The following is a 15461-nucleotide window of genomic DNA, read 5'->3' as shown; positions in this document are numbered from 1 at the left end:
AGGCGTATGCGTATTTTAAAATCCGTCATCCGAAGAAAAACATCACGCATAGAGACCGTGCACACTGACGTCCGGTGCGTATTATATTAGGCTATATTGACGTTGCGAAATTTCGCAATATGCTAAAATGGAGTCATCAAGCAGTGAGGATGATTTTGCGCTCCTGTCACTTCTTGAGAATAGAAAAAGAAACAACAGTGGTCACTAATAGGTGGAACCCGGAACCCGGACGCCGTCCAATCCGGACCCAGACCTATAACCGATAAATTATTGAGAATTATTAAATTTTGATGGAGCGTTTCTATCTTATTCTGCGCAGCTTTTTTAGCCTTTACAGCACTGGTTTACCGGCACTAGTCAACCAATGGAATCTGTGCATTCTGATAAGCATTGTTGGCTCGAGTCAGTGAGATGAGATAGCCTACACACACAGGGGGTGACGCGACGACGAGAGAGACTACTCGAGAAATAAATGAGAGATAAGTCATGGCGTGCTCCAAAAAAAGAAAGGTAGACAGCAAAACAGAGCTTTTAATGAAGAATGGACAGAGTCGTCCATGTTCATTCTTCCCACGGGCAGTTCAAAACCCGTGTTTGATATGTTCGGAGACCGTGGTGATTATTAAAAGCGGCAATGTGAAGCCCCTACGAAACAAAACACAAATCGTTTGAGCAAACATAACCACTCAAATCTTTTTTACGTCCGTTTAAAAAAAATATATATATATATATATATATATATATATATATAGAACTCATGTTGTGTCGATCACGCTTGCACACCAAATCCGAAATATTCGTCTGTCATATTTTTTTTCGTAACAGGTTCTATTTTCTGCGTTTTTCGCGGCCGTCAAAAGCCTTTTGAGAGTTGTTTTTGACCACTCCGGCATGGTGGAGCGACACATCGTCGCAAATTAGAACTGCAGGACAGTTGGATTAATTAATGCTTACGGAAGTACATGTCTCAAGTATTATCTCGGCGGTTAGTCAAACAACATACAGGTGATAATTCACACAATATAATACCACGAAAGCGTACGGCACTAAACAATCACAGCATCATACTCAAATTCAGGCAGAAGGGCAAGGTCCGGGCAGGTGCACACACTGTCACAGACTGCCAATGCATCATATAGGTATAATTCAGTATGGTTATAGGTGTTTCTTTTTCTATTCTCAAGTAGTGACAGGAGCACAACATCATCCTCACAGCTTGATGACTCCATTCTGCATATTGCGAAATTTCGCAAAGTCAATATAACAAAACAAATGCATCGGACTCTAATAAAATGCATCGGAGGTCAGTAAGCAAGGTCTATGTGCGTAACGGTTTTTTCGGATAGCGGATTTAAAAATACGACAGAATCCTAACACATAGCCTACATTCACTGCCCAACAACGTGGTAATGAATGTTCCCTTAATGTGTTAAAGGGAACCCTGGTTATTAAGACTGTGCCCCACCCAAACATTTTAGCACCAGCCGCCACTGCGTCTTACCATCCGAGAGGAGGAACGGGAGTCTCCGTTCCCACACTAGCAGGCTCAGGAACAGCTTCTTCTTCCCTGCAACTGTTCCTCTGCTGAACCCACCACCCTCCCTCCACCCCCCAACAAGAGGAACATGATCTCCCAGTATCAGTGTACCCCCCCATACCTCTACTGGCTGCACACTCAGGACTTCAATTGAACTTTTTTGCACTATACTGCTTGTTTATACATACTGTATTTATTATGGTAATAATTATTGGTCTCCAATTATACAACTTACATGACATGTAACATACCACGAGACCTATTGCCCTTGTTCAGCTGTACATATCATATTGATATTCATCTCATGTATATATTATACTCATTTATTTATACTCACTGTAGTATCATGCACAGTCTATAATATCATGTCTTTTGCACTATGCCACTATTTGCACTATCTGGTTGGATGCCAAACTACACTTTGTTGTCTCAGTACTCTGTACAATGCAATGACAATAAAGTTGAATCTGATCTAATCTTACGTTGCAGAACGCACACATAAGGTTAGTAGAAACTGTTGGACTCTATGTTGTAACAGTGCCCTCTAGTGGGAAGAGGTAGTCTCAGTTGTGAATGAACCCAAATTATACCATCAATTATATTATTTTTGAGATCTTTTCAAACAACCAAGTCATGATACACACATGATCAAATGTATGAGCCACATGATGTAGCCAAAAGAACACACGTCTTGTGTCATGCAATTGAATGTATGGCTCAGGGAGGCTGGTGGAGGTAGACATCGGAGGACGGGCTCATTGTAATGTGATGGGATGGAATAAGGAACCGTTCCCTATTCCGTTCCATGCATTTCAATGAGCCCTATCCTCCGATGTCTACCTCCACCAGCCTCCACTGCTATGGTTATATGACTTCGTTTTGTAGGTCATTCAAGTTCATGTACAGATATTACTGACGGGAAAGGCATCTTGGTATTACCATTATGGGATTACTCTAGTAGAGAACACAGGGATTACATTGAGGGCCAGAGAAGGATAGATGAGAAGGTAGTGTATGCTCCCTGCATGCAAACTCAAAAGATGAAGAGCTCCATTGTGCGGGTATTGATCCATTATATTTTAGGGGAGGAATATGAAGCAGATGGAGATTGGATGTTGGATGTTGCGGTTGATCAATGGTGGACATAAAATGGGATTGAACCATGAAGCGTGTACTGTATTGTTAGTCAAACAATCCAAGCAGGTGCATATACACTTTACAATGAAGAATGTATGTTTACGTGTGATGTGTAATTGTATGTAAAATAATGTTTGTTTTTCGTCCTTCTCTCCCTCTTCCCTCTCCCTCTAAAACCACTCCTTTTACCTTCCCCTCTTCACATCCCTCCATCTTCCATCTTCCTCTCATTTCCGACTGGATCTCTGTCTCTCTGTCTCTCTTCCTCCCCTTTGATGCTCCCCCTAATTCTCATCATTATCCTACTCATCCCAAACAACATCCTCCTCCCCTCCTCCCACCTCTACCCCCTCCTCCCCTCCCCCCTCCCCTCTCTCCCCCCCTCTCCCCCCTCTCCCCCCCTCCTCCAGAGTGTTCCCACCCCGGGGCCAGGGCTCAGGCGGAGGACAGGCTGTTGAACACTCTCTTCAGCCGCTACAACAAGCTAGCACGGCCCGTGGCTAACACCACTGACGTGGTCAGTGTACGCTTCGGCCTGTCCATCGCTCAGCTCATCGACGTGGTGAGGGACAATGAACCGTTGATTTCACTCCTGTGATATTTACATTTACACTTTTGGCTTTTAACAGACGCCTTTATCTAAAGCAACTTACAACAAATATTGTTATTGATATGTGATATGATGCATGATCATCATACTAGAGATACAGATGACTTTAAGACAGGGGGAGACTGGTGGAGGTAGAAATCGGTGGACATGCTCAGTGTAATGCATGAAACATGTGTTGATACTGTTCCTGAATCCGTTCCATGCGTTACAATGAGCCCGTCCTCCAACTTCTACCTCCACCAGCCTCCCCCTGCTTCAGGGATCCTACGTTCCCTTATTATAATGAATTAGAATCTGTGGTGCTAATAGTACAGTATGACAGTTGAAACATGTGACCTTTCTTCTCAAGGGGTACCATGATTTTGCACTTTATCAGTCATTTAAGACCATGATCATACAGTACATATCCCCTTCCAACAGCCAACTCTGTCTCATTGTTCTTTTTCTCCAAGGACGAGAAAAATCAAATGATGAACACAAATGTCTGGGTGAAACAAGTGAGTATCTCTCCATTGAACCATATGGATACTGTCGACAATAGCGATTTTGGTGTCGAGGTGTCTGTTTGTTGCCATACTACTGTTGGTTCTGCTCTTTCAGGAGTGGTACGACTACAAACTGAGGTGGAACCCTAGAGAATATGAAAACATCACGTCCATGAGGATCCCCTCACAGCTCATCTGGAGACCAGACATCGTTCTGTACAACAAGTACGTTTCGGTTTTCACCCCAAAGTGTCATTATTGATACACTATAGCCCCCCACTATATTCCAGGCTACCCGCCACCCTCAAATACATGATAGTATATACATTTCAGGGAAGGCTGATGGAGGTAGCTGATACCTCAACCAGCCTCAACCTAATAAACTCCATCCAAATACCCTAAATACAGAATGCTGTACATATACATTCCATCCACATACTAACCATGGAGTTAAGATACTCTACCTCTCCATCTTGTGAGCTCAGAATTATTATATTAGAAGGTTCTTTCTCCGTTTAGGGTAGTTCAGAGATATTGAGCGTCAACGTTTTTACATTCCATTATGTTCTGTGAGATGGAACCATTGTATTTTATTAATTACTGAACTCAAAAATGTCAACATTTTAAAAATAACACCACACAGGCATTAATAAACACCTAATGGATCAGATTATGTAAAAAAACTAAATTTTGACAAAAATGGAGATAGAACCGTATAATTCTAACGTCACCCACCTGACCAAGGCCCACCTCTTCCACGACGGCTGGATCAAGTGGGTCCCCCCGGACATCTACAAGTCCTCCTGCAGCATTGACGTCACCTTCTTCCCCTTCGACCAGCAGAACTGCACCATGAAGTTCGGCTCGTGGACCTACGACAGAGCCAAGATCGACCTGGTCAGCATGGCCAGCAATGTGGACCAGGTGAGTGGCCAGCCAATGTGTACCAGGGGAGTGGGCCTGCACGGTGGACCAGGTGAGAATTCTGCTCTTTTCCCCTGTCATTCCATTCCAGGCTGTTATGGGTAAATATGAACGGAACGCCTTTATAATTTCTCACCTCTCTCTCTCTTGCTTTCTTTCTCTTTTGTTCTCTCTCTCTCTTTCCCTCCCTCCCTTCCTCTACTCTCCCTCTCTTCCTCCCTCTCTCCCTGCCCTCTTTCTCGGACCGCAGATGAACTACTGGGAGAGCAGTGAGTGGGTGCTCGTCAGCGCCGTGGCCAACTACAACATCAAGAAGTACGAATGTTGCCACGAGGTCTACTCCGACATCACCTACTCCTTCCTCATCCTGAGGCTCCCTCTCTTCTACACCATCAACCTCATCGTCCCCTGCCTCCTCATCTCCTGCCTGACCGTCCTGGTCTTCTACCTGCCCTCCGACTGCGGGGAGAAGATCACCCTGTGCATCTCCGTCCTCCTCTCCCTGACCGTCTTCCTCCTCCTCATCACCGAGATCATCCCCTCCACCTCGCTGGTGATCCCGCTGATCGGCGAGTACCTCCTCTTCACCATGATCTTCGTCACCCTCTCCATCATCATCATCACCATCTTCGTGTTCAACGTGCACCACCGCTCGCCGCGCACGCACACCATGCCGCGCTGGGTGCGCGCCGTCTTCCTCGACGTCGTGCCCGGCGTCCTGTGCATACGGCGTCCTCCTCCGGCCGCGGTCAAAGAGGTCGACGGCGGGAAGCTCGTGGAGATGATGCGCACCAGGGTCGGCCGCGGCGGTGGCGGTGGGGGGGGGAAAGGCGTCTGGGGTAGCGGTGTGTGTTCTGGGCCCGGGGCCGGGGCCGGGGACGAGCCCTACTTCTCCCCCTCCACCTCCTCCTCTGCCACCTCCCCTCAGGGTGCCCGGGAGGACAGCTTGGCCCGTTCATCCTCTCTCTCCCTGGGTCGGCGCACGGCGACGGAGGCCCCCCTGGTGGGGCTACTACCACAGCAGCAGCAGAAGCCTCTGGGTCTGGGCGGGTCACTCTCCTCCAGCCACAGCCAGTACACCATCCTCCTGGAGGAACCCCCACCACCACCCCACTCCTCCTCCTCCTCCTCCTTCTCTTCCACCCGGGCAGGCTGCTCCACACCGCCTCCTCCTCCTCCTCCTCTGCTCCACCCCCACCTCCCCCATCGCCCCAGGGAGAAGCACCACCACCACCACCACCACCACCACCACCACCACCACCACTGCCAGGCCAGACCTAAGCTCCGTTCCCTCAGTGTGCAGTATGGCCTGGGAGAGAGAGAGAGGCCCCAGAGCTCTGTCCGCGGTCGCTCTCGCAGCATCCAGTACTGCAGCCTGCACGAGGAGGCCTCCAAGGTAATGCATGGATGCTGGTTCAGGACCCCAGTTTAGAGGTGTGTGTCTGTGTGTCTGTGTGTGTGTGTGTGTGTGTGTGTGTGTCTGTGTGTGTGTGTGTGTGTGTGTGTGTGTGTTTATGAGTGTGTGTGTGTGTGTGTGTGTGTATGAGTGTGTGTGTGTGTGTGTGTGTGTGTGTGTGTGGATGAGTGTGTGTGCGTATGTGTTGGAGGGTCAGCAAAGGTAGAAGACAAATATCAGCTTGTCCCCCCCCCAACAAATCGAAAATGCTCATTCTATTCTATTCTATTCTATTTTCATTGTATTTCATCGCAGAGCTTGAATGGTAAAAGCCTCAGTAAGCCACAGCCTCCTCTATCCCAGAACCAGCCCCACCCCCTGGGGGGGGGAGGAGAGGAGGCAGAGCTGTCCTGTCCTGTGTAGGCGTCACACAGGAGGCGGGGGGGGGTCCAGGCCGGGCAGACGTCACCAAGACTGGAGGCTCCAGCAACTCCGGGGACGCCCAGGGTCTCCTCTCCCTGTCCCCTTCCTTGTGGAAGGCTGTGGAGGGGGTGCAGTACATCGCTGACCACCTCCGAGCTGAAGACATGGACTTCTCTGTAGGTGGATGAGTGACTGAATAAGGATACAGTATGGTGTATGTTTTGTGTTGCATGCAGCTACATGCTTTGAAAGAGAAATCAATTCTTTCACAACCTTATGGGTTCTGTGCTGTTCTACGTAAAACAAAGTTTAAATGATAAATGATGCCAGTGAGTTCATGATGTGGCTACCTTCTTCAAGGTCACATGACCACTACACAACAACACACTACAACAGAGTTAAAACCGGTTCCCATAATAAGGAAACATTATGATCATAATAACAGAACTAATAATCAACATTGTCTTATTCTCTGACTGGACTGAGACACGGATGTATTGTTGTGTCCATTGCCTTACAGGTCAAGCAGGAGTGGAAGTACGTCGCCATGGTGATCGACCGCATCTTCCTCTGTGTGTTCATCTTGGTGTGCATCCTGGGGACCGTCGGCCTCTTCCTGCCTCCTTGGCTGGCTGGAATGATCTAGAAACTCCATTCCTTTACTCAGGACTCAAGTTGTAAAAGACAATCAGGGGGGATGGTGGATTTGATCATATGGGGACAATTTTAGCATCCCCACAGCGTCAGTGACTTCAGTGTCAGTGACTTGGTAAAAATGTCATTGCATGTGTGCGTGCCCCCTCCCTCGCCCACAGTGTTTTACTCAATATGCGCAAAACTAAATGTTGAAATAGCAGTAATACCACGTTCATTGATAAAATGACATAAGGGATAGAAAGGGGGGAGGGCAGTTTTAGAAGGGGGATGATTTTGACTGTTTTTATTTAGGGGGGCCATGCCACCCCCCCTCAACTTGAGTGCTGCCTTTCCTTATCTCTTTGTCTCCTACTGTTCTTCTGCACTGACCTTATAGACCTGAACAGATTAAAACCATCAGCTGAAAGTCGTCCTCCCTCTTGTCTTCTTCTGTCCTGTGTTTCCAGGTCAGTATCGTGAGCTTAGAATTATACGGTTCTATCTCCGTTTAGGGTCGTTCAGAGATATTGAGCGTCAACGTTGTTTGGAACGTTGTTTGGAACGTTGTTTGGAACCTTTGTATTTAGGATATGTAGATAGAGAGAGGAGGACGCTGCTGCTTTAGATCATTGGGACGCACCTGGACTGGCTGTTGATACACAGGATATATTGAGGTCCATGAGCTATAAATAACAAATAAATGGCCAAAAGGACATTCTGAAAGTAAGTGAAATGTGTTTTTTTTAAAAATGAAAACTAACTTGCCCTCATAGCTGGTATTGCACTTTTGGGCTGAAATAACCTCAATTAAATCTCTGACACAGTTTTTCCCATTCCTCCGTGCAGAATTATTCCAGATGTGTGGTGTTTGAGGGGTATCAAGGACCCCAATTGAAATAAGCCAGTGGCTTTCTTGGGTTTTTATCCTGTTAGTTGACCTTGTATGTAATATGTACTTTCATGTACCTACTTCTGCAAATCTTCTAATAAAGTTCTCAATCAATCAATCAATGTCTTGTCTTGCATGCACAGCCCGTTTCAAATCACCCCACAGCATCTCAATAGGATTCAGATCCGGGCTTTCACTTCAGCCGTTCCAGAACTCTCCATTTCTTTCTTTTGAGCCGTTCGTTGGTGGATTTACTGGCATGTTTTGGGTCATTGTCATGTTGCATGGTCCACATCTGCTTTAGCTTCAGTTTTGCATGGTCTCACATTTTCCTCAAGCACCCTGTGATACAATATAGAATTCATGTTTCGATACTGGATTCTGATTGGCTAGCAACAGTGGTAAACACCCCCAACTCCCTTCAGTTCAGCTCCGACCGCATTTCCAGTATCAATGCGCCTCCCAATCAATCTGATTAAGAACACCTGTGCTGACTCCGCCCACTGTTTAGCCAATGTCAGTCGACAAATCTGGAGTGTCATTCCAAGGCACCAATCACGAACAAGTTGGCTCAAAGCCAAGTGAATGTGGCCAAGCCTACAATGCGGGAGCATGCCTATGTTCCCCGGGTCCTATGTTCCCCGGGTCCAGGCCCGTCACTATGGGCGGGCCTCAGGGGGCCAGGCCCCCCCACAGACGTGCTGGTGCCCCCCCAACTGGCAGCCAGATATTTAAAAAAAAAAAAAAAAAAAAAAAAAAAAAATGTTAAATGAAGACATTAAAATTGAGAAACAATAGTGTGTTTTTCATTTTGTTGGACGGGATTCTAGTGACAACCAATCATTTGAAAGTTGAAAGTTGAAAGTTGCACGTTACGCACGCTGCTGCTCCCGCCATTTCAGTTGTGTGAGGCAGGCGAGCACTGAGCAGTTGAGTGAAATCTGCGCTTTTTGATGGATAAAGCTTTTTGAATAAAGATGGATATAAGAAAGTGGATTACCGGTAAATCCTCGAAAGGTGCAGCTGCACCCAACCCCGATGGACATACGTAGCACCAGCATTAGCAACTGTGGGCAGCCTGACACTAGCACCCCGACGGCTACCACTAGTGAGGTAAGTCCTACTAGCCCAACTGTTAGGGCTAGGGCTACTACTAGCCTTGCTAGCCCCCTGATGAAAGTTTTGTTACTTTTCGAGCCACCAAACAGACTGCTACAAAGCGAGAACATGGATCTGTTCACTGCGGTTACTCTTGTGAACAGTGCATCTGAATGCATAAAATCACTGCGCACAGAGGATGAGTTTACTGTGCTCTGGGACCTCTGCTCTCCTCCAGCCTCAGCCACTGCAGAGGCTGGTCCCAGCTGTCCAACTAAGACAAGACGCACAATTAACAAGAGCTTTGGTGCATTTGTAGTTGAAGGAACGGTTGGACAGTCACAGAGGGACACTGGCGAAAAGACAGAGTTCCTGAGAGTGTTTTACAGTGTTATTGATGCTGTGCAAGGAGAGATGGATGCGCGTTTTGGAGAGCGCAGCTGCAAGCTCATTGGTGCGCTGGCTGCTTTAAACCCAGAGGCCGAGGATTTCATGGATCCATCGAAGGTCACTCCTCTCCTAAGATTAGCTCGAACTGAAGTGGTTGAATCTGAATATGCTGTGGCTCGTGGTGGGTTCCTGGTAAAGAAGATGGAGGACACCTCGTTTCCCCCCAAAGATGGACAATGGACAATAGCCAATATTCTCAGTATACATTCCACTCAGCACTCCAGGCCATGCCAACTGTCATCCAAGCTTATACACTCGCCCTAACTTTGGGAGCGTCTACCGCGACTTGTGAAAACTATTTTTCAACACTTAAAAATGTTTTCTCTGAGCATCGGCGCAGCATGTTGCACAAGCGCAAGGCTCAACTGATTCAGCTTGCCTTCGAAAAGGACCTCACCCACAAGTTCAAGGATGAGTGGAAGGACTTACTGATGAGGAGATTCAGCACTGAAAAACGCCGCCTCCTTCTTTTCTGAGCCGGGTGTGTGTGTGTGTGTGTGTCCGTGTGAGCACACGCCGTGGTGATGTTTTGCTAGTTGTATTCTCGACAGCTTTTTCAACTGGAGAGATGAGCTGTTTGCACGGTTATGCTATATTTAATGTGCTTTGTGTATAACGTGTTCAATGATGAGGATCTGGCTGATCCTATTTGCTGTAGATGGGTGGTTTTAATGTGATGATCACACGATCGGTCGGTCATACTGTATCCCTTTTGGAAGTGCACTGATTGCGTGCCAGTCTCCTAATTTTAGTTACGTAGGCTATCCCTGGCATTTATTTAATTCTTGTTCTTGTAAGTGTGCCGGGTTGGTGCCAATTGTTGACCTGTGCGCATTGTAATGCACAACTTGGCCTCTCCACGCTATAAAGTAACTTGCATTCAAATAATTTTAGCTTAGGCCTACTCGGGTCGACAAGGCCTTGTAATAAACCAGCTTCGCCTGTGTTTATTGTTATGTTATTTGCTGCATTCTGATAATTTTAGGTCTAGTCTTCATCGGTAGGCTACGTGTCCAATTTAGCCTCTGCAACCTACTATGCATGTCAGTGTTGCATGACGAATACCATAGCATATCGGATTATATAAAATAGTTAATACTAATTGTGCCCCCCCATGCAGTTCATTGGCCCACCCTAAGACTGGGCCCTGGTGACGGGTCTGCCCGGGTCCTATGTTCCCCTGTTTCTTAGCAAAAAAAAAAAAAAGGGTTCTATGTTCCCCTCTTCCGAAAACTTCCGAAAAAGGGTTCTATGTTCCCCGCTTCCGAAAAAGGGTTCTATGTTCCCCGCTTCCGTATATTCCCCGCCTGCCGTTGTGTCAAGCGACCCCAGGTGTCGTTATGTAGTACTGCATGTTTTTTTTTTTTTTTACAACATACACAAATACATAATTATACTGTTAGGTTTTTTTTTTTTTTTTAAACAACATACACAAATGCATAATCATACTGTGGATTACTATGTGTACAACATTATTATATGAACAAAATGATTATATGTACAAAACCTTTTGTAGGTAGGACACTATTGGACCTCGGCCCAAATCTAGTACTGAACCTGACCACCCATGCTAAACCATTTGGAAGTACAGTATACTAGGACTCCAATTCAGACACACTGGGGGGCTGTCACAAATCTACTAACTCTAATCAGCCTGGGGCCTCATTCATAACGGGTGCTTAGATCAAATGTTGATCTTACCCGTGTCGTACGTAGAAAACCACGTCAACGTAGTGATTTATAAAATGTCAACGTGAGTCAATTTGATCGTGGAAACGATCGTAGCTCGACGTCGAGTATTCAACTTGCTTACGTACATTACCTACTGGTTATGCGGAGTTATTACAGGCATGTGAGCTGCACTGGAAAAACGTTGCCTATTGTAATTCATGCAAGTGGCTCGTAATAAAATTAACGATGTTGTTATCAGCCGAGAAAATGAGTTTAATTCAAGATTGAAAGGGAACTAATGTTTATGATTGTATTTCAGTCTTTCTTTATATCCCTACGGAGCTGTCTATCTCTCTTCAACATGCCTATGCCTTGCCCGGCCACGCGCTAAATGATACTGGATTTCGAGTTGAGTCGGGATGAGGGGGAATGGCATCCCCCCTGAAATAAAAACAGTCCAAATCATCCCCCTTCTAAAACTGCCATCCCCCCTTTCCATCCCTTATGTCATTTTATCAATGAACGTGGTATTACTGCCCTCTCCCCTTCCAGACGCACGCCTATATAATATAGTATTAACGCCCTGTGATAGCGGCTCAAATAGCGGCTGAATGAAGCCAAGTGCTATAATATAATATAATACAGACAGTATATAATATTGTCAGTATTGTCTGTCTGTATTATATTATATTATAGCACTTGGCTTCATTCAGCCGCTATAATTGAGCCTCTATCACAGGGCGTTAATACAAACCTCATTCACCTGCGTTCAATTCCAAGTATGTTTGGTATTTATAGAAGGAAGCACGTACGCAACTTTAAACCATCTCAGCCCGTTTTATAAATAATGCTCACGTCCGTTTAGAAAAATGTGCTTACGTGAAAGTCAAAGATGACGTTCAAGTATTTCTTTATGAATGAGGCCCCTGGTCTCACACGGCAGACGTCAGAATTCGACGTTGATGGACAAACATTAATCTGCTCTATTCATACATTAATCTGCTCTATTCAGACATTAATCTGCTCTATTCAGACATTAATCTGCTCTATTTGTGGTGTTATGTTAGTTAGAACATAAGGATAATAAATATATGGTGTGACGCTTATGCTGTAGACCAATGGGAATGAGTTGGGGATAGAGGGGAGAGCATGCACAGTGGGAAAGCGGGCAGAGTGGAATGAATGGTGGAACTGGATGGTTAATAAAGTACGTGATATATAGTTAACAGTTGTCTCACGCGTTTACATTACGAAACACGACACTATTCAGACATTAATCTGCTCTATTCAGACATTAATCTGCTCTATTCAGACATTAATCTGCTCTATTCATACATTAATCTGCTCTATTCATACATTAATCTGCTCTATTCACACATTAATCTGCTCTATTCACACATTAATCTGCTCTATTCATACATTAATCTGCTCTATTCAGACATTAATCTGCTCTATTCAGACATTAATCTGCTCTATTCATACATTAATCTGCTCTATTCAGACATTAATCTGCTCTATTCACACATTAATGTCTTCACAAATGACCCAACTCTGATAGTCTTTATATCAAATCTGAGAATGAAATTCAGTATGCTAATTATAAAAGGGGTATGCTATTGATAATATGAATGAATGAATCAATGAATGGTCTTTATTGTCATTGATATAGTACTGGTTTACATAAATAAAGGCTATGTACACTATCCACTATACTATACTGTACAAATAAAACACTGTGCTGTACTCTATGCTATGCTATACCTATTCTAACATTTCCTATTCTCGGCAACCTTATGTACCCTAGGGTTGTCATATTGCACATAGTGTTATTGCACATTCATTTAAAGTGTCGCAGTTTGCAGGCTTGAAATGTACATATCATTGTAGCATGATATGCTAAATGTAGCATATCATTTAGATTGTTTTTAATGTATTGTTTTAGATAATTCATTATTTTAAAATATTATTTTCTTTAGATAAACAACTAAAATAAAAAATCTAAATTAGATGCTATTGATACTGCATAGACACACATTGATATAATATACTTGTATGTGTCAGGGGACAATGTTGCACTCTGATATTTAGTGTGTCTCTGTTGCGCCCTTCTTCTCCGAGTCACCAGAGGGCGTAACACCCCCTATCAATTGTTTTAAGGTCAATTGTAATTGAGCTTGAGTTACAAGACTTCCTCACATACCGGTATGTTCGGAACACATGCGTAGTGACAATGGCTCAAATAATTACTGGAGACCAAGGGGGGAAAATATTAGTTCTGGATAACTTTAGGTACCAGAAACACCGCACAAATTTACAGAATATTCGGTGGCGGTGTTGGAGAGAAGACTGCCGGACAGTTCTGGTTACAAACATCTTTGATGTAGAGGGGGTCAATCCCAACATAGAAGTTCGGGAGGTCCGCGAACATGTGCATGCCCCCGATACACAAATGGTGAACAATGCGCAATTTCGCCAAGTGATTACTGGAGAGGTGGTGAGAGAACCCACAGTACCAATCAAGCGCATTTACGATGCTGAGTGCGTAGGTCTACAGCGGGGCCGTCCCATCCAGCGTGGAGGTCGCGGGCGTCCTCCTCAAAGATTCTCCTCAGTTAGGTCTGTTATGGCCAGAGCCAGAGCTGCAGTAATCCCTCCCGTCCCAGCTACCGTTGATGATGTACGGATCGACGGTCAATGGGCTGAGACATGGGGCAGAGACCATTTCCTCCTGCACCAAGACAGTGAGTGGGGCATAGCAGTGTTTTCCACAGAGGACAACCTGAGACAGCTGCGACACTGCAGGACATTATACATGGATGCTACATTCAAGTCGTGCCCACGCCCATACAACCAAGTATTTACTATACTCGGGGACATTCATGGCTTCGTTGTCCCCCTTGTACATGTCCTCATGGAGCAACGTACAATTGGACACTACCGACAAGTGTTCCAGTGTGTCAAAACGTCACTCAGGAGAATCACCCACCACCTTTGGCGTCCGCGTAAAGTCATCTGTGACTTTGAGCAAGCGCTGAAAACTGCTCTTGAAACGGAGTTGCCACAAGCCAGAATCGGAGGATGCTACTTCCATTTCAACCAAGCCTTGTGGAAGAGGGTACAGGCACTTGGATTGGCTGGTCCATTCCGTCATGACCATCCACTGGCAGCAGTCATCCGCAAGGTTTGTTGTGTTCTGTCTGCACTGCTGTCTGTCCTGTGTTGTTTTGTTTGCATTGCATTTAGAAATGCTCTTACTGTAACGCCAAATCAAATTCCTATATGTGTATGCTTAATGTGTATGCATAAATGGCAATAAACGTTATCTCATCTCTCATCTCATCTCATCTCATCTCATCTCAAGGTGATGGCCTTAGGACACCTGCCTCTGCCTCTGGTCCAGATCAATTTTGATCTTCTCCTCAACCACAGAAACACCAGGCGTGCCCTGATGAACCACCCTGAGTTACAAGACTTCCTTGCGTATGTTCGTAACACATATGTCCATCCTGGAGCGGCCTTCCCACCAGCGATGTGGAATGTGTTCGAAAGAAACATGGAGCAAAGGACCAATAATCATGTTGAATGTAAGTGTAACAATGACAGATCTGAACAAAAAAAATATAATTTCATCTAATAACTAAATCTGAAGTATTAAGTTAATTATTTTATATTGTTAATATAATATTGTCTGCTAATTATGGGTTAATTCATTCTTATCCTATCACCTCTGGGCCTGTGCGTATATCGAGGTTTAACTATGAGCCGAAACAAAAATTAACGAAACATCAAACACAGCAGAGGACAGGAGGGCTCTTTAAACAGGTGGACGAGTTGCCACGTACAGGCGCGCTAATGATGATGGACATAACATCAGTCCAATCATGGGCGGGCACCGTGATTGAGAAAGGATTAAGAAAGGATTTAAAATTGTGAAAGGAGGAGACACAGAGGGGAAAATGTTCAATGTCAAAATGTTCATGCCAAACTAATAACATTTAGGGCCTGATTTACTAAGATCCCAAATAACGAATACTAATTGAAGTTCACACACAGGGGAAGTTGAGATATACTTCAAATAAGGCCCGCTATCTTCTACATTGGAAAGATCAACAATCCTCACTGCACACCGTTAGTAGATCAGCCTGCAGATGTAGAACCAGTTTGCACATTAATAGGCCATTAATAGGCTAATAAGTTATAATTCT

At 45.1% G+C, this 15461-nt stretch overlaps 1 protein-coding gene across 1 annotated transcript; it reads left to right on the top strand.

Annotated features, from left to right (window-relative positions):
* Positions 1–557: 557 nt before the first annotated feature.
* Positions 558–7158, top strand: LOC308171191 (neuronal acetylcholine receptor subunit alpha-4-like; the record flags this gene model as incomplete). The annotated part of the gene is made up of 7 exons (XM_080546043.1): positions 558–615; positions 3085–3236; positions 3885–4004; positions 4514–4693; positions 4944–5642; positions 6524–6688; positions 7033–7158. 7 exons carry the CDS (start codon positions 558–560, stop codon positions 7156–7158), a joined length of 1500 nt encoding a protein of 499 aa, XP_080402169.1.
* Positions 7159–15461: the final 8303 nt, after the last annotated feature.

Source organism: Nansenia antarctica (genome assembly GCF_963989245.1).
Source record: "Nansenia antarctica genome assembly, chromosome: 15".
Taxonomy (NCBI): Eukaryota; Metazoa; Chordata; class Actinopteri; order Argentiniformes; family Microstomatidae; genus Nansenia; species Nansenia antarctica.
This window is presented reverse-complemented; position numbering and strand designations above follow the sequence as displayed.